General features: G+C 49.4%; 1 protein-coding gene across 9 annotated transcripts in view; it reads right to left on the bottom strand.

Moving 5' to 3' along the window:
* Positions 1-26,091, bottom strand: part of TCOF1 (treacle ribosome biogenesis factor 1) — a 231,621-nt gene extending 205,530 nt beyond the window's left edge. For all 9 annotated transcript variants that reach the window (XM_063928639.1, XM_063928641.1, XM_063928644.1 and 6 more), the window contains exons 1-2: positions 25,860-26,091; positions 21,390-21,442 (exon numbers count right to left, since the gene is read on the bottom strand). In XM_063928639.1, the coding sequence (XP_063784709.1) occupies positions 21,390-21,442; positions 25,860-25,961 (155 nt within the window). In that variant the 5' untranslated portion in view covers positions 25,962-26,091. The remainder of the gene's footprint in view (positions 1-21,389; positions 21,443-25,859) is intronic.
* Between the last annotated feature and the right edge of the window lie 952 nt (positions 26,092-27,043).

Below are 27,043 nucleotides of genomic sequence, written 5' to 3'. Positions count from 1 at the left end.
CCTCCGATCCTCGCACCACGCTACATATTTTCGCCAAATGCGGTGATAATGTTTCACGGTGACTTCCTTCCGTGCCTTAATCAAGGTAGGAATGACTTCTTCTGGAATGCCTTTCCCTTTTAGGATCTGGCGTTCAACCGCCATGCCGTCAAACGCAGCCGCGGTAAGTCTTGAAAAAGACAGGGACCCTGCTGTAGCAGGTCCCTTCTCAGAGGTAGAGGCCACGGTTCGTCCGTGAGCATCTCTTGAAGTTCCGGATACCAAGTCCTTCTCGGCCAATCCGGAACCACTAGTATTGTTCTTACTCTTCTTTGCCGTATGATCTTCAATACCTTTGGTATGAGCGGCAGAGGAGGAAACACATACACTGACTGGTACACCCAAGGAGTTACCAGTGCATCCACAGCTATTGCCTGTGGATCTCTTGACCTGGCGCAATATTTGTCCAGTTTCTTGTTGAGGCGAGACGCCATCATGTCTACAATTGGTCTTTCCCAACGGTCTATTAACATGTTGAAGACTTCTGGATGTAGACCCCACTCTCCCGGATGAAGATCGTGTCTGCTGAGGAAGTCTGCTTCCCAGTTGTCCACGCCCGGGATGAACACTGCTGACAGTGCTATCACGTGATTCTCCGCCCAGCGAAGAATCTTGGCAGCTTCTGCCATTGCACTCCTGCTTCTTGTGCCGCCCTGCCTGTTTACATGGGCGACCGCCGTGATGTTGTCCGACTGAATCAACACCGGCTTTCCTTGCAGGAGAAGTTCCGCCTGGCTTAGAGCATTGTAGATTGCTCTTAGTTCCAGAATGTTTATGTGAAGAGACTTTTCCAGACTCGTCCATACTCCCTGGAAGTTTCTTCCTTGTGTGACTGCTCCCCAGCCTCTCAGGCTGGCGTCCGTGGTCACCAGGATCCAATCCTGAATGCCGAATCTGCGGCCTTCTAATAGGTGAGCCTTCTGCAACCACCACAGAAGTGACACCCTTGTCTTTGGTGACAGGGTTATTCGCAGGTGCATCTGCAGATGCGACCCTGACCATTTGTCCAACAGATCCCTTTGGAATATTCTTGCATGGAATCTGCCGAATGGAATTGCTTCGTAAGAAGCCACCATTTTTCCCAGGACTCTTGTGCATTGATGTACTGACACTTTTCCTGGTTTTAGGAGGTTCCTGACCAGATCGGATAACTCCTTGGCTTTTTCCTCTGGAAGGAAAACCTTTTTCTGAACCGTGTCCAGAATCATTCCTAGGAACAGCAGACGAGTTGTCGGGATTAAATGGGATTTTGGAATATTCAGAATCCACCCGTGTTGTCTTAGCACCTCTTGAGATAGTGCTAAAGCTGTCTCCAGCTGTTCTCTGGACCTTGCCCTTATTAGGAGATCGTCCAAGTATGGGATAACTAATACGCCTTTTCTTCGAAGAAGAATCATCATCTCGGCCATTACCTTGGTAAAGACCCGAGGCGCCGTGGACAATCCGAACGGCAGCGTCTGAAACTGATAGTGACAGTTTTGAACAATGAACCTGAGGTACCCCTGGTGTGCGGGGTATATCGGAACGTGTAGATACGCATCCTTGATGTCCAAGGATACCATAAAGTCCCCTTCTTCCAGGTTCGCTATCACTGCTCTGAGTGACTCCATCTTGAACTTGAACTTTTTTATGTAGAGGTTCAAGGACTTCAGATTTAGAATAGGCCTTACCGAGCCATCCGGCTTCGGTACCACAAATAGAGTGGAATAATACCCCTTTCCTTGTTGTAATAGGGGTACTTTGACTATCACCTGCTGAGCGTACAGCTTGTGAATGGCTTCCAACACCCTCTCCCTTTCGGAAGAGACGGTTGGTAAGGCAGACTTCAGGAAACGATGAGGAGGATCCGTCTCTAATTCCAACCTGTACCCCTGAGATATTATCTGCAGGATCCAGGGGTCTACCTGCGAGTGAGCCCACTGCGCGCTGTAATTTTTGAGACGGCCCCCCACTGTCCCCGAGTCCGCTTGAGAGGCCCCAGCGTCATGCTGAGGTTTTTGCAGGAGCCGGGGAGGGCTTCTGTTCCTGGGAAGGAGCTGCCTGTTGGTGTCTCTTCCCTCTTCCTCTGCCTCGTGGCAGGTACGACAAGCCCTTTGCTCTCTTATTTTTGTAGGAGCGAAAAGGCTGCGGTTGAAAGGTCGGTGCCTTTCTCTGTTGGGGAGTGACTTGAGGTAAAAAAGTGGATTTCCCGGCAGTAGCCGTGGCCACCAAGTCTGATAGACCAACTCCAAATAACTCCTCCCCTTTATACGGCAAAACCTCCATGTGACGTTTTGAATCCGCATCGCCTGTCCACTGTCGTGTCCATAAGGCTCTTCTGGCTGAAATGGACATAGCACTCACCCGAGATGCCAGTGTGCAAATATCCCTCTGTGCATCACGCATATAGATAAATGCATCCTTTATTTGTTCTAACGACAGTAAAACATTGTCCCTATCTAGGGTATCAATATTTTCAATCAGGGATTCTGACCAAACTACTCCAGCACTGCACATCCAGGCAGTTGCTATAGCTGGTCGTAGTATAACACCTGCATGTGTGTATATATTCTTTTGAATAACTTCCATCTTTCTATCTGATGGATCCTTAAGTGCGGCCGTCTCAGGAGAGGGTAACGCCACTTGTTTGGATAAGCGTGTGAGCGCCTTGTCCACCTTAGGGGGTGTTTCCCAGCGCGCCCTAACCTCTGGCGGGAAAGGGTATAATGCCAATAACTTTTTTGAAATTATCAACTTTTTATCAGGAGCAACCCACGCTTCATCACACACGTCATTTAATTCTTCTGATTCAGGAAAAACTGTTTGTAGTTTTTTCACACCATACATAATACCCTGTTTTACGGTATCTGTAGTATCAGCTAAATGTAACGTCTCCTTCATTGCCAAAATCATATAACGTGTGGCCCTACTGGAAAATACGTTTGAATTTCTACCGTCGTCACTGGAATCAGTGCCCGTGTCTGGGTCTGTGTCGACCGACTGAGGCAAAGGGCGTTTTACAGCCCCTGACGGTGTTTGAGGCGCCTGGACAGGCATTAATTGATTGTCCGGCCGCCTCATGTCCTCAACTGACTGTTTAAGGGAAGATAAACCATCACGTAATTCCACAAATAAAGGCATCCATTCTGGTGTCGACCCCCTGGGGGGTGACATCTGCATATTTGGCAATTGCTCCGCCTCCACACCAATATCGTCCTCATACATGTCGACACCACGTACCGACACACACCGCAAACTCACAGGGAATGCTCTAATGAAGACAGGACCCACTAGCCCTTTTGGGGAGACAGAGGGAGAGTCTGCCAGCACACACCACAAAGCGCTATATATACAAGGGATATCCTTATATTAAGTGCTCCCTTATAGCTGCTTTAATATATATATATATAGCCATTAATGTGCCCCCCCTCTCTGTTTTACCCTGTTTCTGTAGTGCAGTGCAGGGGAGAGACCTGGGAGCCGTTCTGACCAGCGGAGCTGTGACAGAAAATGGCGCCGTGTGCTGAGGAGATAGGCCCCGCCCCTTTTTCGGCGGGTTCTTCTCCCGCTATTTTTCCAGTCAGGCAGGGGTTAAATATCTCCATATAGCCCCTATGGGCTATATGTGAGGTATTTTTAGCCTTGTATAAGGTTTATATTTGCCTCTCAGAGCGCCCCCCCCCAGCGCTCTGCACCCTCAGTGACTGCCCAGTGAAGTGTGCTGAGAGGAAAATGGCGCACAGCTGCAGTGCTGTGCGCTACCTTATGAAGACTGAGGAGTCTTCAGCCGCCGGTTTCCGGACCTCTTCACGCTTCAGCATCTGCAAGGGGGTCGGCGGCGCGGCTCCGGGACCGGACTCCACGGCTGGGCCTGTGTTCGATCCCTCTGGAGCTAATGGTGTCCAGTAGCCAAGCAGCAAATCCACTCTGCATGCAGGTGAGTTTACTACTTTCCCCCTAAGTCCCACGTTGCAGTGATCCTGTTGCCAGCAGGACTCACTGTAAAGAAAAAAACCTAAACTAAACTTTCTCTAAGCAGCTCTTTAGGAGAGCCACCTAGATTGCACCCTTCTCGTTCGGGCACAAAATCTAACTGGAGTCTGGAGGAGGGTCATAGGGGGAGGAGCCAGTGCACACCACCTGACCTAGTAAAGCTTTACTTTTTTGTGCCCTGTCTCCTGCGGAGCCGCTATTCCCCATGGTCCTTTCAGGAACCCCAGCATCCACTTAGGACGATAGAGAAACATATATTTTCAGGGCCCTGACTACGTCCAGCAACTTGGAATCCTCCAAGTCCCTAGTAGCCGCAGGCACCACAATAGGTTGGTTTAAGTGAAATGCTGAAACCACCTTAGGGAGAAATTGAGGACGAGTCCTCAATTCTGCCCTGTCCGTATGAAAAATTAGGTAAGGGCTTTTATAGGATAAAGCCGCCAATTCTGAGACACGCCTGGCTGAGGCCAGGGCTAACAGCATTACCACTTTCCATGTGAGATATTTTAAGTCCACAGTGGTGAGTGGTTCAAACCAATGTGATTTTAGGAACCCCAAAACTACATTGAGATCCCAAGGTGCCACTGGAGGCACAAAAGGAGGCTGTATATGCAGTACCCCCTTGACAAACGTCTGAACTTCAGGAACTGAAGCTAGTTCTTTTTGGAAGAATATTGACAGGGCCGAAATTTGAACCTTAATGGACCCTAATTTTAGGCCCATAGACAGTCCTGTTTGCAGGAAATGCAGGAAACGACCCAGTTGAAATTCCTCTGTAGGGGCCTTCCTGGCCTCACACCACGCAACATATTTACGCCAAATACGGTGATAATGTTGCACAGTTACATCCTTCCTGGCTTTGATCAGGGTAGGGATGACTTCATCCGGAATGCCTTTTTCCTTCAGGATCCGGCGTTCAACCGCCATGCCGTCAAACGCAGCCGCGGTAAGTCTTGGAACAGACATGGTCCCTGCTGGAGCAGGTCCTTTCTTAGAGGTAGAGGCCACGGGTCTTCCGTGAGCATCTCTTGAAGTTCCGGGTACCAAGTCCTTCTTGGCCAATCCGGAGCCACGAGTATAGTCCTTACTCCTCTCCTTCTTATGATTCTCAGTACCTTGGTTATGAGAGGCAGAGGAGGGAACACATACACTGACTGGTACACCCACGGTGTTACCAGAGCGTCCACAGCTATTGCCTGAGGGTCCCTTGACCTGGCGCAATATCTGTCCAGTTTTTTGTTGAGGCGGGACGCCATCATGTCCACCTTTGGTTTTTCCCAACGGTTCACAATCATGTGGAAGACTTCTGGGTGAAGTCCCCACTCCCCCGGGTGGAGATCGTGTCTGCTGAGGAAGTCTGCTTCCCAGTTGTCCACTCCCGGAATGAACACTGCTGACAGTGCTATCACATGATTTTCCGCCCAGCGAAGAATCCTTGCAACTTCCGTCATTGCCCTCCTGCTTCTTGTGCCGCCCTGTCTGTTTACGTGGGCGACTGCCGTGATGTTGTCCGACTGGATCAGCACCGGCTGACCCTGAAGCAGAGGCCTTGCCTGACTTAGGGCATTGTAAATGGCCCTTAGTTCCAGGATATTTATGTGAAGTGACGTTTCCATGCTTGACCACAAGCCCTGGAAATTTTTTCCTTGTGTGACTGCTCCCCAGCCTCTCAGGCTGGCATCCGTGGTCACCAGGACCCAGTCCTGAATGCCGAATCTGCGGCCCTCTAGAAGATGAGCACTCTGCAACCACCACAGGAGAGACACCCTTGTCCTTGGAGACAGGGTTATCCGCTGATGCATTTGAAGATGCGATCCGGACCATTTGTCCAGCAGATCCCACTGAAAAGTTCTTGCGTGGAATCTGCCGAATGGAATCGCTTCGTAAGAAGCCACCATTTTTCCCAGGACCCTTGTGCATTGATGCACTGACACTTGGCCTGGTTTTAGGAGGTTCCTCACTAGGTCGGATAACTCCCTGGCTTTCTCCTCCGGGAGAAACACCTTTTTCTGTACTGTGTCCAGAATCATCCCTAGGAACAGCAGACGTGTCGTCGGAATCAGCTGCGATTTTGGAATATTTAGAATCCATCCGTGCTGTCGTAGTACTACTTGAGATAGTGCTACTCCGACCTCTAACTGTTCTCTGGACCTTGCCCTTATCAGGAGATCGTCCAAGTAAGGGATAATTAAGACGCCTTTTCTTCGAAGAAGAATCATCATTTCGGCCATTACCTTGGTAAAGACCCGGGGTGCCGTGGACAATCCAAACGGCAGCGTCTGAAACTGATAGTGACAGTTCTGTACCACAAACCTGAGGTACCCTTGGTGAGAAGGGCAAATTGGGACATGGAGGTAAGCATCCTTGATGTCCAGAGACACCATATAGTCCCCTTCTTCCAGGTTCGCTATCACTGCTCTGAGTGATTCCATCTTGAATTTGAACCTTTGTATGTAAGTGTTCAAGGATTTCAGATTTAAAATGGGTCTCACCGAGCCGTCCGGCTTCGGTACCACAAACAGCGTGGAATAATACCCCTTTCCCTGTTGTAGGAGGGGTACCTTGATTATCACCTGCTGGGAATATAGCTTGTGAATGGCTTCCAATACCGTCTCCCTGTCGGGGGGAGACGTTGGTAAAGCAGACTTCAGGAACCGGCGAGGGGGAGACGTCTCGAATTCCAATTTGTACCCCTGAGATACTACCTGCAGGATCCAGGGGTCCACTTGCGAGTGAGCCCACTGCGCGCTGAAATTCTTGAGACGGGCCCCCACCGTGCCTGAGTCCGCTTGTAAGGCCCCAGCGTCATGCTGGGGACTTGGCAGAAGCGGGGGAGGGCTTCTGTTCCTGGGAAGAGGCTGTCTGCTGCAGTCTTTTTCCCCTTCCTCTGCCCCGGGGCAGATACGAGTGGCCTTTTGCCCGCTTGCCCTTATGGGGACGAAAGGACTGAGCCTGAAAAGACGGTGTCTTTTTCTGCTGAGAGGTGACCTGGGGTAAAAAGGTGGATTTCCCAGCCGTTGCCGTGGCCACCAGGTCCGATAAACCGACTCCAAATAACGCCTCCCCTTTATACGGCAATACTTCCATATGCCGTTTGGAATCCGCATCACCTGACCACTGTCGCGTCCATAACCCTCTTCTGGCAGAAATGGACAGCGCACTTACTCTTGATGCCAGAGTGCAAATATCCCTCTGTGCATCTCTCATATATAGAAATGCATCCTTTAAATGCTCTATAGTCAATAATATATTGTCCCTGTCCAGGGTATCAATATTTTCAGTCAGGGAATCCGACCAAGCCACCCCAGCACTGCACATCCAGGCTGAGGCGATTGCTGGTCGCAGTATAATACCAGTATGTGTGTATATACTTTTTAGGATATTTTCCAGCTTCCTATCAGCTGGTTCCTTGAGGGCGGCCGTATCAGGAGACGGTAACGCCACTTGTTTTGATAAGCGTGTGAGCGCCTTATCTACCCTAGGGGGTGTTTCCCAACGCGCCCTAACCTCTGGCGGGAAAGGGTATAATGCCAATAATTTTTTAGAAATTAGCAGTTTTTTATCGGGGGAAACCCACGCTTCATCACACACCTCATTTAATTCATCTGATTCAGGAAAAACTACGGGTAGTTTTTTCACACCCCACATAATACCCTTTTTTGTGGTACTTGTAGTATCAGAAATGTTCAAAACCTCCTTCATTGCCGTGATCATGTAACGTGTGGCCCTACTGGAAAATACGTTTGTTTCCTCACCGTCGACACTGGAGTCAGTGTCCGTGTCTGGGTCTGTGTCGACCACCTGAGGTAACGGGCGCTTTAGAGCCGCTGACGGTGTTTGAGACGCCTGTACAGGTATTAACTGATTTGCCGGCTGTCTCATGTCGTCAACAGTCTTTTGTAAAGTGCTGACACTATCACGTAATTCCTTCCATAAGACCATCCAGTCAGGTGTCGACTCCCTAGGGGGTGACATCACTAATACAGGCAATTGCTCCGCCTCCATACCATTTTCCTCCTCATACATGTCGACACAACGTACCGACACAGCACACACACAGGGAATGCTCTGATAGAGGACAGGACCCCACTAGCCCTTTGGGGAGACAGAGGGAGAGTTTGCCAGCACACACCAGAGCGCTATATATATACAGGGATAACCTTATATAAGTGTTTTTCCCTTATATAGCTGCTGTATAGATTTATCTGCCAATTTAGTGCCCCCCCTCTCTTGTTTTACCCTGTTTCTGTAGTGCAGGACTGCAGGGGAGAGTCAGGGAGCTTCCCTCCAACGGAGCTGTGAGGAAAAATGGCGCCAGTGTGCTGAGGAGATAGGCTCCGCCCCCTTCTCGGCGGCCGTTCTCCCGCTTTTTTATGGAAAAACAGGCATGAGTTAAATGCATCCATATAGCCCAGGAGCTATATGTGATGCATTTTTTGCCCCCTAAGGTGTTTATATTGCGTCTCAGGGCGCCCCCACCCTGCGCACTGCACCCTCAGTGACCGGAGTGTGAAGTGTGCTGAGAGCAATGGCGCACAGCTGCGGTGCTGTGCGCTACCTTATTGAAGACAGGACGTCTTCTGCCGCCGATTTTTCCGGACCTCTTCTGCTCTTCTGGCTCTGTAAGGGGGACGGCGGCGCGGCTCTGGGACCCATCCATGGCTGGGCCTGTGATCGTCCCTCTGGAGCGAATGTCCAGTAGCCTAAGAAGCCCAATCCACTCTGCACGCAGGTGAGTTCGCTTCTTCTCCCCTTAGTCCCTCGATGCAGTGAGCCTGTTGCCAGCAGGTCTCACTGAAAATAAAAAACCTAAAACTAAACTTTTTTCTAAGCAGCTCAGGAGAGCCACCTAGACTGCACCCTTCTCGTTCGGGCACAAAAATCTAACTGAGGCTTGGAGGAGGGTCATAGGGGGAGGAGCCAGTGCACACCAGGTAGTCTTAAAGCTTTTACTTTTGTGCCCAGTCTCCTGCGGAGCCGCTATTCCCCATGGTCCTTTCGGAGTCCCCAGCATCCACTAGGACGTCAGAGACATACAAGTATTGCAGACAATCCGCACTTGGGATGGGCGTCCAGCATCCACTACGGACTACGAGAAATAGATTTACCGGTGAGTAAAATCTTATTTTCTCTGACGTCCTAGTGGATGCTGGGAACTCCGTAAGGACCATGGGATTATACCAAAACTCCCAAACGGGCGGGAGAGTGCGGATGACTCTGCAGCACCGAATGAGAGAACTCAAGGTCCTCCTCAGCCAGGGTATCAAATTTGTAGAATTTAGCAAACGTGTTTGCCCCTGACCAAGTTGCAGCTCGGCAAAGTTGTAAAGCCGAGACCCCTCGGGCAGCCGCCCAAGATGAGCCCACTTTCCTCGCGGAATGGGCTGTTACTGATTTAGGATGTGGCAATCCAGCCGCAGAATGCTCCAGCCGAATTGTGCTACAAATTCAGCGAGCAATAGTCTGCTTAGAAGCAGGAGCACCTATTTTGTTGGGTGCCTACAGGACAAAAAGCGAGTCAGTTTTCCTGACTCCAGCCGTCCTGGAAATATAAATTTTTAAGGCCCTGACTACGTCCAGTAACTTGGAATCTTCCAAGTCCCTAGTAGCCGCAGGCACTACAATAGGTTGGTTCAAGTGAAAAGCTGATACCACCTTAGGGAGAAACTGGGGACGAGTCCTCAATTCTGCCCTATCCATATGGAAAATCAGATAAGGGCTTTTACATGACAAAGCCGCCAATTCTGACACACGCCTGGCCGAAGCAAAGGCCAATAACATGACCACTTTCCACGTGAGATATTTCAAATCCACAGTTTTAAGTGGCTCAAACCAATGTGATTTTAAGAAACTCAACACCACGTTGAGATCCCAAGGTGCCACAGAAGGCACAAAAAAGAGGCTGCATATGTAGCACTCCCTTTACAAATGTCTGAACTCCAGGCAGTGAAGCCAGTTCTTTCTGGAAGAAAATCGACAGAGCCGAAATCTGGACCTTAATGGAACCCAATTTTAGGCCCATAGTCACTCCTGACTGTAGGAAGTGCAGAAAACGACCCAGCTGAAATTCCTCTGTTGGGGCCTTCCTGGCCTCACACCACGCAACATATTTTCTCCAAATACGGTGATAATGGTTTGCGGTTACTTCTTTCCTGGCTTTTATCAGCGTAGGAATTACTTCCTCCGGAATGCCCTTTTGCTTTAGGATCCGGAATTCAACCGCCATGCCGTCCAACGCAGCCGCGGTAAGTCTTGGAACAGACAGGGCCCCTGCTGTAGCAGATCCTGTCTGAGCGGTAGAGGCCATGGGTCCTCTGATATTATTTCTTGAAGTTCTGGGTACCAAGCTCTTCTCGGCCCATCCGGAACCACGAGTATCGTTTTACTCCTCGTTTTCTTATTATTCTCAGTACCTTTGGTATGAGAGGCAGAGGAGGGAATACATAAACCGACTGGTACACCCACGGTGTCACTAGAGCGTCCATAGCTATTGCCTGAGGGTCCCTTGACCTGGCGCAATATCTAGTTTTTTGTTTAGGCGGGATGCCATCATGTCCACCTGTGGCCTTTCCCAACGGTTTACCAACAGTTGGAAGACTTCTGGATGAAGTCCCCACTCTCCCGGGTGTCGGTCGTGTCTGCTGAGGAAGTCTGCTTCCCAGTTGTCCACTCCCGGAATGAACACTGCTGACAGTGCTAAGACGTGATTTTCCGCCCATCGGAGAATCCTTGTGGCTTCTGCCATCGCCATCCTGCTTCTTGTGCCGCCCTGTCGGTTTACATGGGCGATTGCCGTGATGTTGTCTGATTGGATCAGTACCGGCTGGTTTTGAAGCAGAGGCCTTGCCAGACTTAGGGCATTGTAAATGGCCCTCAGTTCCAGAATATTTATGTGTAGGGACGACTCCTGACTTGACGAAAGTCCTTGGAAATTTCTTCCCTGTGTGACTGCCCCCCAGCCTCGAAGGCTGGCATCCGTGGTTACCAGGACCCAGTCCAGTATGCCGAATCTGCGGCCCTCTTGAAGATGAGCACTCTGCAGCCACCACAGTAGAGATACCCTGGTCCTTGGAGACAGGGTTATCAGCCGATGCATCTGAAGATGCGATTCCGACCACTTGTCCAAGAGGTCCCACTGAAAGGTTCTTGCATGGAACCTGCCGAATGGAATTTTGCTTCGTAAGAAGCTACCATTTTTCCCAGGACTCGTGTGCAGTGATGCACCGATACCTGTTTTGGTTTCAGGAGGTCTCTGACTAGAGATGACAGCTCCTTGGCTTTCTCCTGCGGGAGAAACACTTTTTTTCTGTTCTGTGTCCAGAACCATCCCCAGGAACAGCAGGCGTGTGGTAGGAACCAGCTGTGACTTTGGAATGTATAGAATCCATCCGTGCTGTTGTAGCACTTCCCGAGATAGTGCTACTCCGACCAACAACTGCTCCATGGACCTCGCCTTTATAAGGAGATCGTCCAAGTACGGGATAATTAAAAACTCCCTTTTTTCGAAGGAGTATCATCATTTCTGCCATTACCTTGGTAAAGACCCTCGGTGCCGTGGACAGTCCAAACGGCAGTGTTTGGAATTGGTAATGGCAATCCTGTACCACAAATCTGAGGTACTCCTGGTGAGGATGGTAAATGGGGACATGCAGGTAAGCATCCTTGATGTCCAGGGATACCATGTAATCCCCCTCCTCCAGGCTTGCAATAACCGCCCTGAGCGATTCCATCTTGAACTTGAATTTTTTTATGTATGTGTTCAAGGACTTCAAATTTAAAATGGGTCTCACCGAACCGTCCGGTTTCGGTACCACAAACAGTGTGGAATAGTAACCCCGTCCTTGTTGAAGTAGGGGCACCTTGACTATCACCTGCTGGGAATACAGCTTGTGAATTGCCTCTAGCACAGCCTCCCTGCCTGAGGGAGTTGTCGGCAAGGCAGATTTGAGGAAACGGCAGGGGGGGGGGGGGGGGGAGACGCCTCGAATTCCAGCTTGTACCCCTGAGATACTACTTGAAGGATCCAGGGATCCACCTGTGAGCGAGCCCACTGATCGCTGAAATTTTTGAGGCGGCCCCCCACCGTACCTGGCTACGCCTGTGGAGCCCCCGCGTCATGCGGTGGACTCAGAGGAAGCGGGGGAAGAATTTTGATTCTGGGAACTGGCTGACTGGTGCAGCTTTTTCCCTCTTCCCTCGTCTCTGTGCAGAAAATAAGAATTTACTTACCGATAATTCTATTTCTCATAGTCCGTAGTGGATGCTGGGGACTCCGTCAGGACCATGGGGAACAGCGGCTCCGCAGGAGACAGGGCACAAAAAGTAAGCTTTTAGGATCACATGGTGTGTACTGGCTCCTCCCCCTATGACCCTCCTCCAAGCCTCAGTTAGGTACTGTGCCTGGACGAGCGTACACAATAAGGAAGGATCTTGAATCCCGGGTAAGACTCATACCAGCCACACCAATCACACCGTACAACTTGTGATTTGAACCCAGTTAACAGTATGATAACAACGAAGAAGCCTCTGAAAAGATGGCTCACAACAATAATAACCCGATTTTTGTAACAATAACTATGTACAAGTATTGCAGACAATACGCACTTGGGATGGGCGCCCAGCATCCACTACGGACTATGAGAAATAGAATTATCGGTAAGTAAATTCTTATTTTCTCTAACGTCCTAGTGGATGCTGGGGACTCCGTCAGGACCATGGGGATTATACCAAAGCTCCCAAACGGGCGGGAGAGTGCGGATGACTCTGCAGCACCGAATGAGAGAACTCCAGGTCCTCCTTAGCCAGAGTATCAAATTTGTAAAATTTTACAAACGTGTTCTCCCCTGACCACGTAGCTGCTCGGCAAAGTTGTAATGCCGAGACCCCTCGGGCAGCCGCCCAAGATGAGCCCACCTTCCTTGTGGAGTGGGCATTTACAGATTTAGGCTGTGGCAGGCCTGCCACAGAATGTGCAAGTTGGATTGTGCTACAGATCCAACGAGCAATCGTCTGCTTAGACGCAGGAGCACCCATCTTGTTGGGTGCATACAGGATAAACAGCGAGTCAGATTTTCTGACTCCAGCCGTCCTTGAAATATATATTTTCAATGCTCTGACAACGTCCAGCAACTTGGAGTCCTCCAAGTCGCTAGTAGCCGCAGGCACCACAATAGGCTGGTTCAAGTGAAAAGCCGAAACCACCTTAGGCAGAAACTGAGGACGCGTCCGCAGTTCTGCCCTGTCCGAATGGAAAATCAGATATGGGCTTTTGTACGATAAAGCCGCCAACTCTGATACTCTCCTGGCTGAAGCCAGGGCCAGTAGCATGGTTACTTTCCATGTAAGATACTTCAAATCTACCGATTTGAGCGGCTCAAACCAATGGGATTTGAGAAAATCCAAAACTACGTTGAGATCCCACGGTGCCACTGGAGGCACAATCGGGGGCTGTATATGTAGTACACCTTTGACAAAGGTTTGTACTTCAGGCACTGAAGCCAATTCTTTCTGGAAGAAAATCGATAAGGCCGAAATTTGAACCTTAATAGACCCCAATTTGAGGCCCATAGACAATCCTGCCTGCAGGAAATGTAGGAATCGACCCAATTGAAATTCCTCCGTTGGGGCCTTCTTGGCCTCACACCACGCAACATATTTTCTCCAAATGCGGTGATAATGTTGTGCGGTCACTTCCTTCCTGGCTTTAATCAAGGTAGGAATAACTTCCTCTGGAATGCCCTTTTCTTTTAGAATCCGGCGTTCAACCGCCATGCCGTCAAACGCAGTCGCGGTAAGTCTTGGAACATACAAGGTCCCTGCTGAAGCAGATCCCTTCTTAACGGTAGAGGCCACGGGTCTTCCGTGAGCATCTCTTGAAGTTCCGGGTACCAAGTCCTTCTCGGCCAATCCGGAGCCACGAGTATTGTTCTTACTCCCCGTAGCCGTATAATTCTCAGTACCTTTGGTATGAGAGGCAGAGGAGGAAACACATACACGGACTGGTACACCCACGGTGTTACCAGAGCGTTCACAGCTATTGCCTGAGGGTCTCTTGACCTGGCGCAATATCTGTCCAGTTTCTTGTTGAGGCGGGACGCCATCATGTCCACCTTTGGTTTTTCCCAACGGTTCACAATCATGTGGAAGACTTCTGGATGAAGTCCCCACTCTCCCGGGTGGAGGTCGTGTCTGCTGAGGAAGTCTGCTTCCCAGTTGTCCACTCCCGGAATGAACACTGCTGACAGTGCTATGACATGATTTTCCGCCCAGCGAAGAATCCTTGCAGCTTCTGTCATTGCTCTTCTGCTTCTCGTGCCGCCCTGTCTGTTTACGTGGGCGACTGCCGTGATGTTGTCCGACTGGATCAACACCGGCTGACCCTGAAGCAGCGGTTTTGCCAGGCTTAGAGCATTGTAAATCGCTCTTAGCTCCAGTATATTTATGTGAAGAGACGTCTCCAGGTTCGACCACACGCCCTGGAAGTTTCTTCCCTGTGTGACTGCTCCCCAGCCTCGTAGGCTGGCATCCGTAGTCACCAGGACCCAGTCCTGTATGCCGAATCTGCGGCCCTCTAACAGATGGGCACTCTGCAACCACCACAGAAGAGACACCCTTGTTCTTGGTGACAGTGTTATCCGCTGATGCATGTGCAGATGCGATCCGGACCATTTGTCCAGCAGATCCCACTGAAATATTCGTGCGTGGAATCTGCCGAATGGAATCGCTTCGTAAGAAGCCACCATCTTTCCCAGGACTCTTGTGCATTGATGTACTGACACATTTCCTGGTTTTAGGAGGTTCCTGACAAGTTCGGATAACTCCCTTGCTTTCTCCTCCGGGAGAAACACCTTTTTCTGAACAGTGTCCAGAATCATTCCCAGGAACAGCAGACGTGTCGTCGGGGTCAATTGAGATTTTGGAAGATTCAGAATCCACCCGTGTTGTTGAAGCACTACTTGGGTTAGTGCTACTCCGACTTCCAGCTGTTCTCTGGACCTTGCCCTTATCAGGAGATCGTCCAAGTAAGGGATAACTAATACGCCTTTTCTTCGTAGAAGAACCATCATTTCGGCCATTACCTTGGTAAAGACCCGAGGTGCCGTGGACAAACCAAACGGCAGCGTTTGAAACTGATAATGACAGTTTTGTATCACGAACCTGAGATACCCTTGGTGTGAAGGGTAAATTGGGACATGCAGATAAGCATCTTTTATGTCCAGGGACACCATGAAGTCCCCTTCTTCCAGATTCGCTATCACTGCTCTGAGTGACTCCATCTTGAACTTGAATTTCTGTATGTACAGGTTCAAGGATTTCAGATTTAGAATAGGTCTTACCGAACCGTCCGGCTTCGGTACCACAAATAGTGTGGAATAATACCCCTTTCCCTGTTGTAGGAGGGGTACCTTGACTATCACCTGCTGAGAATACAGCTTGTGAATGGCTTCCAATACCGTCGCCCTTTCTGAGGGAGACGTTGGTAAAGCAGACTTTAGGAACCGGCGAGGGGGAGACTTTTCGAATTCCAACTTGTAACCCTGAGATACTACCTGCAGGATCCAAGGGTCCACCTGTGAGCGCGCCCACTGTGTGCTGAAAATCTTTAGTCGACCCCCCACCGCCCCTGAGTCCGCTTGCACAGCCCCAGCGTCATGCTGAGGGCTTTGTAGAAGCCGGGGAGGGCTTCTGTTCGTGGGAAGTAGTTGCTTGCTGCACCCTCTTACCCCTTCCTTTGCCTCTGGGCAAATATGACTGTCCTTTTGCCCGCTTGTTCTTATAGGAACGAAAGGACTGCGGCTGAAAAGACGGTGTCTTTTTCTGTTGGGAGGTGACCTGAGGTAAAAAAAGTGGATTTTCCGGCTGTTGCCGTGGCCACCAGATCCGATAGACCGACCCCAAATAATTCCTCTCCTTTATACGGCAATACTTCCATATGCCGTTTGGAATCCGCATCACCTGACCACTGTCGCGTCCATAAACTTCTTCTGGCAGATATGGACATCGCACTTACTCTCGATGCCAGAGTGCAAATATCCCTCTGAGCATCTCGCATATAAAGAAAAGCATCCTTTAATTGCTCTATAGTCAATAAAATACTGTCCCTATCCAGGGTATCAATATTTTCAGTCAGGGAATCCGACCACACCACCCCAGCACTGCACATCCAGGCTGAGGCTATTGCTGGTCGCAGTATAACACCAGTATGTGTGTATATACTCTTCAGGGTAGTTTCCAGCCTCCTATCAGCTGGATCCTTGAGGGCGGCCGTATCAGGAGACGGTAACGCCACTTGTTTTGATAAGCGTGTGAGCGCCTTATCCACCCTAGGGGGTGTTTCCCAGCGCGCCCTAACCTCTGGTGGGAAAGGGTATAATGCCAATAACTTCTTTGAAATTAGCAGTTTTCCATCGGGGTTAACCCACGCTTCATCACACACGTCATTCAATTCCTCTGATTCTGGAAAAGCTACAGGTAGTTTTTTTCACACCCCACATAATACCCCCCTTTGAGGTACCTGCAGTATCAGAGATATGCAAAGCCTCCTTCATTGCCGTGATCATATAACGTGTGGCCCTATTGGAAAATACGTTTCTTTCTTCACCGTCGACACTAGATTCATCTGTGTCGGTACCTGTGTAGACTGACTGAGGTAAGGGACGTTTTACAGCCCCTGACGGTGCCTGAGACGCCTGGACAGGTACTAACTGGTTTTCCGGCCGTCTCATGTCGTCAACTGACTTTTGCAGCGTGCTAACATTATCACGTAATTCCATAATTAAAGCCATCCATTCCGGTGTCGACTCCCTAGGGGGTGACATCACCATTACCGGCAATTGCTCCGCCTCCACACCAACATCGTCCTCATACATGTCGACACACACGTACCGACACACAGCAGACACACAGGGAATGCTCTTATCGAAGACAGGACCCCACTAGCCCTTTGGGGAGACAGAGGGAGAGTTTGCCAGCACACACCAAAGCGCTATAAAAATGTATATAAACAACCCTAAAAGGTGTTGTTTCTGTTATATGCGCTTAATATCTATAAATATCGCCAAAATATGCCCCCCTTCTCTGTTTTACCCTGTTTCTGTAGTGCAGTGCAGGGGAGAGTCCTGGGAGCCTTCCTCACAGCGGAGCTGAGCAGGAAAATGGCGCTGTGTGCCGAGGAGAATAGGCCCCGCCCCCTAAAACGGCGGGCTCTTCTCCCGGAGTTTGCGATATATGGCAGGGGTTAAATACATCCATATAGCCTCAAGGGCTATATGTGATGTATTTTAGCCATAGAAAAAGGTATTATACATTGCTGCCCAGGGCGCCCCCCCCAGCGCCCTGCACCCTCAGTGACCGCTGGTGTGAAGTGTGCCGACAACAATGGCGCACAGCTGCAGTGCTGTGCGCTACCTTATGAAGACTGAAAGTCTTCTGCCGCCTGTTTCCGGACCTCTGGACCTCTTCAACTTCGGCATCTGCAAGGGGGGTCGGCGGCACGGCTCCGGGACCGGACTCCATGGCTGGGCCTGTGTTCGATCCCTCTGGAGCTAATGGTGTCCAGTAGCCTAAGAAGCAAATCCATCCTGCACGCAGGTGAGTTCACTTCTCTCCCCTAAGTCCCTCGTAGCAGTGAGCCTGTTGCCAGCAGGACTCACTGAAAATAAGAAACCTAAAAAACTTTTTCTAAGCAGCTCTTTATGAGAGCCACCTAGATTGCACCCTGCTCGGACGGGCACAAAAACCTAACTGAGGCTTGGAGGAGGGTCATAGGGGGAGGAGCCAGTACACACCATGTGATCCTAAAAGCTTACTTTTTGTGCCCTGTCTCCTGCGGAGCCGCTGTTCCCCATGGTCCTGACGGAGTCCCCAGCATCCACTAGGACGTTAGAGAAAGGAAGCGCCTTTGACCCACTTGCTTTTCTGAAGCCGAAAGGACTGTACCTGATAATACAGTGCTTTCTTAGGCTGTGAGGAAACCTGAGGTAAAAAATTTTCTTCCCAGCTGTTGCTGTGGATACGAGGTCCCAGAGACCATCCCCAAACAATTCCTCACCCTTATAAGGCTCTATGTGCCTTTTAAAGTCAGCATCACCTGTCCAGTGTCGGGTCTCTAATACCCTCCTGACAGAATGGCCATTGCATTAATTCTGGATGCCAGCCGGCAAAATATCCCTCTGTGCATCCCTCATATATAAGACGACGACTTATGTTCGCAAAATAGTATCCCTGTTTGACAGGGTTACAGACCACGCTGCAGCAGCACTATCTGCAGGTCTCAGTCTAGTACCTGAGTGTGTAAATACAGACTTCAGGATAGCCTCCTGCTTTTTATCAGCAGGTACCTTCAAAGTGGCCGTATCCTAAGACGGCAGTGCCACCTTTTTTGACAAACGTGTGAGCGCCTTATCCACCCTAGGGGATATCTCCCAGCGTAACTTATCCTCTGGCGGGAAAAGGTACGCCATCAGTAACTTTTTAGAAATTACCAGTTTCTTATCGGGGGAACCCACGCTTTTTCACACTTCATTCACTCATTTGATGGGGGAACAAAACACTGCCTGCTTTTTCTCCCCAAACATAAAACCCTTTTTTAGTGGTACTTGGGTTAATGTCAGAAATGTGTAACATTTTTTATTGCCGGGATCATGTAACGGATGTTCCTAGTGGATTGTGTATATGTCTCAACCTCGTCGACACTGGAGTCAGACTCCGTGTCGACATCTGTGTCTGCCATCTGAGGGAGCGGGCGTTTTTGAGCCCCTGATGGCCTTTGAGACGCCTGGGCAGGCGCGGGCTGAGAAGCCGGCTGTCCCATAGCTGTTACGTCATCCAGCCTTTTATGTAAGGAGTTGACACTGTCGGTTAATACCTTCCACCTATCCATCCACTCTGGTGTCATCCCACAGGGGGCGACATCCCATTTATCGGCATCTGCTCCGCCTCCACATAAGCCTCCTCATCAAAAATGTCGACACAGCCGTACTGACACACCGCACACACACAGGGAATGCTCTGACTGAGGACAGGACCCCACACAGCCCTTTGGGGAGACAGAGAGAGAGTATGCCAGCACACACCAGAGCGCTATATAATGTAAGGATAAACACTATCACTGAGTGAATTTTCCCTAATAGCTGCTTGTATAAACAATATTGCGCCTAAATTTAGTGCCCCTCCTCTCTTTTTAACCCTTTGAGCCTGAAAACTACAGGGGAGAGCCTGGGGAGCTGTCTTCCAGCTACACTGTGAAGAGAAAATGGCGCCAGTGTGCCGAGGGATAGCTCCGCCCCTTTTTCGCGGACTTTTCTCCCGCTTTTTTATGGATTCTGGCAGGGGAAATTATCACATATATAGCCTCTGGGGCTATATATTGTGATTATTTTGCCAGCCAAGGTGTTTTTATTGCTGCTCAGGTCGCCCCCCCCCCCCCCCCCCCAGCGCCCTGCACCCTCAGTGACCGGAGTGTGAAGTGTGTATGAGGAGCAATGGCGCACAGCTGCAGTGCTGTGCGCTACATTGGTGAAGACTGAAGTCTTCTGCCGCCGATTTTCCGGACCGTCTTCATGCTTCTGGCTCTGTAAGGGGGACGGCGGCGCGGCTCCGGGAACGAACACCAAGGACGGTTCCTGCGGTCGATCCCTCTGGAGCTAATGGTGTCCAGTAGCCTAAGAAGCCCAAGCTAGCTGCAAGCAGGTAGGTTCGCTTCTTCTCCCCTTAATCCCTCGTTGCAGTGAGCCTGTTGCCAGCAGGTCTCACTGTAAAATAAAAAACCTAACATATACTTTGTTTCTAGGAGCTCAGGAGAGCCCCTAGTGTGCATCCAGCTCGGCCGGGCACAGAAATCTAACTGAGGTCTGGAGGAGGGGCATAGAGGGAGGAGCCAGTGCACACCAGATAGTACCTAATCTTTTCTTTTAGAGTGCCCAGTCTCCTGCGGAGCCCGTCTATTCCCCATGGTCCTTACGGAGTTCCCAGCATCCACTAGGACTACGAGAAATAGAATTACCGGTGAGTAAATTTCTGCGCATACGCCAGAAGGTCCTAGAGTTGGAGGGGGTTGGGAACGGGGCATCAACGATGTGTTTTAGGGGTGGGCCGCAGCGGCTCTGTGACATCACACGCAGCCGCTGCGACCCTTAATACAGCTAGGCTGCACGGGCAGAGGGCTACTCATGTGAAAGCATTGCCGCCATGTGATTATCTTGTATGTCTGCTAGGGGGGGCTGGTTCAGGCATGAGAGGCGGACTTGCCGTGTGCTGGGCGTCCATCCACCAGCTCCTCCGGGCACATTTTCTAAACCGAGTCTGGTAGGAGGGGCCTAGAGGGAGGAGCCAGTTCACACTATTAAACTCTTAAAAGTTCCCATGGCTCCCAAGGGACTCGTCTATACCTCATGGTACTAATGTGGACCTCAGCATCCTCTAGGACATAAGAGAAATTGATCGTAGATGTGCGTTTTCTCGCACATCTAAGATCACGTCTGAATTAGGCACAATGCCTGTACCTGCTTTTTGCGTGTTACCCTGTCAGCCACCATATGCGCGCCATGAAAACAAAGCACAAGTAAAGCCAATGAAGGTTCAGTGATGTCAGAGCAGCTCAAATAACTGCAGCCGTAGCTTTTATTTGACATATAACAACGCATTACAAAAAGGCCCTAAACATGAGGTTGTTACTGTAGTCGGGTGGTCTTCAGTATGCCGACTGCCGGCATACCGACAGATTTTCTCCCTCGTGGGGGTCCATGACCCCCCTGGAGGGAGAATAAATAGCGTGGCGCGCGTAGCAAGCTCGCAAGGGGCTCATTTGCGCTCGCCACGCTGTCGGCATGCCGGCGGTCGGGCTTCCAGCGCCGGTATGCTGGTCGCCAGCATACCATACTACACCCCTGTAGTCATCCAGTACTGTGACTGGCTAATACTGTATTTCACTGTTCAACGCTGCAGTGACAAAAATAATATCAGGACAACATCGAATAACGATCAGTGGTTCTGTACATTGGGACAGTCATGTTTGATTGATGGTCAAAGCACAGATAATGTCACTATGGTAACCCAAATACAACGTAAGACTCTCAGTCACCATGACAACTCATTTACACTCACAGAATGATAAACACTCAGTGGGGTCCATTCAATTAGAGGCAAATTGTGGGCGATGCCTGCGGCATGCAGCAACTGTCCGTTCACAGGGATATATATGAAAATACACGATTTAGGATACCCCATAACTGTGGTTCACGGCCGCACTTCACCCCACCTAAATGAATTGCCCAAATAGGATTGAACATTTTTTAGCAGATATTCCAATATTTACAGCATCACTCAAGCCACTCATTTGTATGCATTTTTTAGACACACAACATAGATGGGTCACTTACTTATGCCACTTCTTGTAGATATTATTAAGAGTTATCTTTGGTGAAGAGAATTTCTGTATGGAAATAGGAAAACTAGATTAACTAGATAAACGTTACAGCACCAATACCACAAAGGGTCAAACACTGTAGATACAGATGGACAACACAACACTCACAATATAGGTTGGGTACGGCAGACCGGCAATCAGAATACAGCCCGTATGCCTAAAATCAAGACAGGTGCACCAAACTAAACTCCCCGGCATACTTACGTTTGGGATTATCCCCACAATACTTGTACGTAACAAACACTAGCATTGCATTTATTCTGCTATGGGGGGTATTGAAATCGGAACTTCTGTTTTGTCAGAAAGAGGTCAGTTTCCAACTTTTTTAGGTTGGAAACTGTTCCGACCTACTCAGTGGGGCTGTTTTTTTTCTGACAGGTCTGCATTTGAGACTTGTAGGAAAACACGCGGATCGGCGGATTAGCCGCGGATCCACGTGTTTTGTTAGATTCGTGGCCAAATCCGACAGGTTTTAGCTCCGTTTCCGACAATGTCAATCAGCCTTAAAAAAAGAACAAAAAAAAAAGAAGTTGGATTGGCATTGTTGGGAACGGCCAAGTCCTGTCGGATTTGGCCGCTAATAGAATACTCAAATGTCGGATCCTTTCCACACCCCTATGCCAACAAGTGATATTTCCAAAAGAAAATGTAATTGGGGAAAAACCCTTAAAAGGTTGATTCAATCAGCCAACAGGTGGTGAGGGTGCAATCGCATAGGTACTGAAACACCAGCAACGGTACCTCATCTTGCCCTGGATTTCTGAAACAGCCCCATGGGCTGCAAAGAAATCAGCAGGAGCACATGGACCCAGCTGCAGGCTATACAAAGTTACGTACCAACTATAGGCTTGCACAAGAGCACCCCCGATATGTAGCAAATCAAGCTTACATATAGGAGTGGCCGAAATGAAAATATGCATGCAACCTGGAATCAAGGCGTATGCATCTTCTTCCCCTGCATGCAAAGCAAGACCACATATGGCTGATTTGTGTTCCATAGTATCCGACCCACTGTGTTCACAGTATCCTAATATTATATATTAGAAATAGCCACGCTCATCTTTGCTACGATGCAGCATGCTGCAACACATCTTGCTACATGGCATGCAAGGCTGCGACTGTTCCTAAAGGAATTAATGAAGCGATTGTCGACTGAGAGATAGATATATCTATGTGGGTTCAGTATGTTTTACCGGCGGACGGGATGCCAGCTGTCAATATCCCAACAGCGGCATCCCGCCCGCCAGAATACCAGCAGTGTGGCGAGCGCAAAGAGTCACCTTGCGGGCTCAGTTTCCACTCTATGGTGTCACGGACACCCATAGGTGGGAATAGTCCTGTTGTGCCAGGATAACAGCTGGCGGGATTCCAGCGTTGGTATCCTGACCGCCAGCAAATTAAACGTATCGTGTGTGTGTGTGTGTGTGTGTGTGTGTGTGTGTGTGTGTGTGTGTGTGTGTGTGTGTGTGTATATATATATATATATATATATATATATATATATATATATATATATATGTGCATATAGCTTAACTTTGGGTGGTCTTCAGTATGCCGACTGTCGGGATCCCAGCGCACAGTATACCGGCGCCGGAATACCGACACTTTTTCTCCATCGTGGGGGTCCACGACCCGCCTGGTGGGAGAATAAAATAGCGTGGCGAGCCACCGTGCCCACAGAGTGGCGAGTGCAGCGAGCCTGCAAGGGGCTCATTTGCGCTCGCCACGCTGTCGGTATGCCGGCGGTCAGGCTCCCGGCGCCGGTATGCTGGTTGCCTGGCCGCCGGCATACCATACTACACCCAATCTTTCACACTGTATGTACATTTGCTATAAAACAGAGTATATGCTAGGACTCATTGATATCAATAACAGTTTGCCACAGTGTCCTTCAGTGACGTCTTCAGCCAGAAGTCTGCTGTTTAACATCTCAGTAAAACTTTAGAACATGGGGTGCGCACACAATAAAAAACAAACAAAAAAAACCCCATAGAATATTAAATAGAATTCCCCCCAAAAAACCTTATCCCCCATATCTTCAGCTCACACCACATCTTCAAATGTTAACATGAATATTTGCGACTTAGGGGTGTATTCAATAGCTGTTGGAAGTTGCCGTCTTGTCAGAAAGACGGCAGCTTCTGACAGATTTCGGTCGGAAGGGGTTCCGACCTATTCAATATGGGTGACATGTGAATCCGCGTGCTTCTGTCGGAAACAGGGCCAAATCAGACAAGTTTTGGCCTTGTTTCCGACAATCTCAATCAGACTTTAAAAAAAGTCGGATTGAGACGAGGAGACAGGGGGAGCGGTGCAGCAGACTATGGGGAGCAGTGCGGCCAGGCACCCCTCTCCCTGCAGCACTCCCTGGCCGACACTGGGCTACACGGCTGAGTGCCATGATGTGCGACTCCCTCCAGCACCTCATTGTGATCTCACACACGGGGAGCTGCTGACAGCAGCTGCACGGACGCCAGCCAAATCCGACACTCTGATTTAGCCACTCTATTGAATAGGGCTTGTCGGATCCATTCCATGCATGTCAGAATGGATCCAACTCTTATTGAATATATCCCTATGCATCTTTTATATAAGGTTAAATCAATATTCCTTTCAATGGTTCTTAATCATTACTGCAGTTATTTTAGTGTAATTGGCTTTACTGGACTCCACAAGCATTTCTGATAAAAACAATCAGAATGTCCTCGGAGCTATAAATACTGTATCCAGTTGAAGGTCACAACATGGGGTACACTGGCCTAGCAAGAGGCGGTGGTGATGTCGGTTTTCTCCGTCACTCCTGACCCCTTCCTCACCCTTGCAGCACTTGGCTTACAGTGTCTCTGGCAGCAACATCCACCGCCGCTCCCCGGTAGTTCCAGTAATGCAGATTGCCAGCGTAATTACGACCCTGTCGTTGCCCTCCTCCTCACAGCACCTGCCAGCTAGCTAGCTCCATTAACAAAATCTGTTGCAGCGCAAAACGGCTGATAAACAACCTCTTGTCCCCAACATGGCATGGATGGCTCTTCTGCTGCAGCGACTGTTCAGCACCAGCTCACCTCCATGAACAGTACGATACAGTGGTACACTGTCCCGGCTCAAACTCAGCAGCTGCTGTTTGCGGGTGAGTGGGACAAGGCCAGCAGAACCTTGTGGGACAGTCATCTCACAGTCAGTCGGTCTTTCTCGGGTCATGGCCAGCTGGTCGGTCAGTCAAAGTGATAAAGGTAAGAGTTTACTAATTTAGTGTACCCCATATTCTGAACGTTAGCCTAAATCTGTGATACAGCAGCATCATTGTAAACTAAACTGGAATTTTAAAACTTGATAGAGATCTAAAAAGTTCAGCAGCTTTTTATATACAAGACACTGGAACTACATTGCATTAAAAACAAATATATTCCACCCACCGCCATTCACCTAAGACAACAGCATGCCATTAACTCACAGGGCAGAACTCTGGGGGTTAATCTGGCCTTGTAAATGACTGTCACTTTAAGGGGCATAATCAATTAGCCACTGGGTTTTACTGCAGGCTTGTTGACAGTACCCAGAGCTATTGAATTGCAACCCACATGCTCCATTTACCACAGATTTCTGTTTGTACCCTCCTGAGATGCACACAGAAATATGAGGTAAGTATGGCTCTTTGCCCTTATCGCAGCTGCCATAAGCGTGTTACCCCATAGCTCCAGACATTTAATCCCAGAAACTATGGGTTATCACGCATTAACCGTGGGTTTATCATGGGAGGCAGTGATCTTAACATTGAATAACTCAGCGGGTTAAAGCTCAAGGCTACCCACCCAAAGTAAGCTCCGTGGCTAATCAATTATGCCCATAAAAAGGGATGTGGTCATGTGACCAGCACCCAGGATCCTAGCGGTCACCATGCCAACACCAGGATCCAGAGCATTCAAAATCCCAACCCACAGGGAACTATTCCCACTCGTGGATGTCCACAACACCCAGTGTGGGAATAGAACCTGTTCCCGTTAGCATTCTGCTGCAGAGATCCCAACCCTATGAAAATATGGGTAGAATCTCACCAGCTATAACATAACTCATATGCGGAAGACTGGTAGTCCCCCACCCAGTCTGGGGGCAGGGAGAGGAGAGAGAGATCTTTTAATTATTTAGGTGTGCTAATTGTTTCACTCTGTTATGCAAAACATTTGCACTGAATGAGGAATAAACAGTGCACGGATTACAACATGAAAGCAACAGGCATATGTCACTATATATGTTAGGGTTAGGCAATATGTGGCTCTTCACCCGCTATGGAACTACAGGTACCAGCATGTTGTGGCACTGCTATATTGGATTAGCTTAGACAATGCATGTTGGGACTTGTAGCCTCCCCCTGACACACAGCACAGTGCACAGATATGAAGGAACATGGGTGCAATAACATCATTACCTCTCTACTCTCTATCTGCAGCTCTCTGGCCGCATTGCGGTACCCGCCCTGCAGCAGATGCTGGTGTATAAGCGCCAACAGGGCGCTGCTGGATTTCACCATGGTACAGGCTGAGAGGGCTGCGCTCCTCCGACACTCACGCAGTTACTACACCAACATGTGTTTCCTGTCACATTGCTTCCGGGAAGCGCGCAGTGCATGCTGGGAACTGCACAAGCCCTATCACTTGCTTCTTCTTTTTTTCTTTCGTTTTGAAGCAACTTTATGCAATAGCAACACAAATGTGAAGAACAAAAGGGGTGGTGTATCAAACCTCCTCAACAAGAGAACACGTAGAGGTGTTGCCTATGGCAACCAATCAGATTCTAGCTACAGTTTATTAGGTACACTGTAAAAATAAGAATTTACTTACCGATAATTCTATTTCTCATAGTCCGTAGTGGATGCTGGGAACTCCGAAAGGACCATGGGGAATAGCGGCTCCGCAGGAGACTGGGCACAAAAGTAAAAGCTTTAGGACTAGCTGGTGTGCACTGGCTCCTCCCCCCATGACCCTCCTCCAAGCCTCAGGATACTGTGCCCGGACGAGCGTACACAATAAGGAAGGATTTTGAATCCCGGGTAAGACTCATACCAGCCACACCAATCACACCGTACAACCTGTGATCTGAACCCAGTTAACAGCATGATAACAGAGGAGCCTCTGAAAAGATGGCTCACAACAATAATAACCCGATTTTTGTAACTATGTACAAGTATTGCAGACAATCCGCACTTGGGATGGGCGCCCAGCATCCACTACGGACTATGAGAAATAGAATTATCGGTAAGTAAATTCTTATTTTCTCTGACGTCCTAGTGGATGCTGGGAACTCCGAAAGGACCATGGGGATTATACCAAAGCTCCCAAACGGGCGGGAGAGTGCGGATGACTCTGCAGCACCAAATGAGAGAACTCCAGGTCCTCCTCAGCCAGGGTATCAATTTTGTAGAATTTTACAAACGTATTTGCTCCTGACCAAGTAGCTGCTCTGCAAAGTTGTAAAGCCGAGACCCCTCGGGCAGCCGCCCAAGATGAGCCCATCTTCCTTGTGGAGTGGGCATTTACAGATTTTTGGCTGTGGCAGGCCTGCCACAGAATGTGCAAGCTGAATTGTACTACAATTCCAACGAGCAATAGTCTG

The sequence above is a fragment of the Pseudophryne corroboree genome, chromosome 6 (assembly GCF_028390025.1).
Source record: "Pseudophryne corroboree isolate aPseCor3 chromosome 6, aPseCor3.hap2, whole genome shotgun sequence".
Classification (NCBI taxonomy): domain Eukaryota; kingdom Metazoa; phylum Chordata; class Amphibia; order Anura; family Myobatrachidae; genus Pseudophryne; species Pseudophryne corroboree.
Note: the sequence above shows the minus strand (reverse complement) of the source record. Positions and strands in the feature narration are given on the sequence as shown.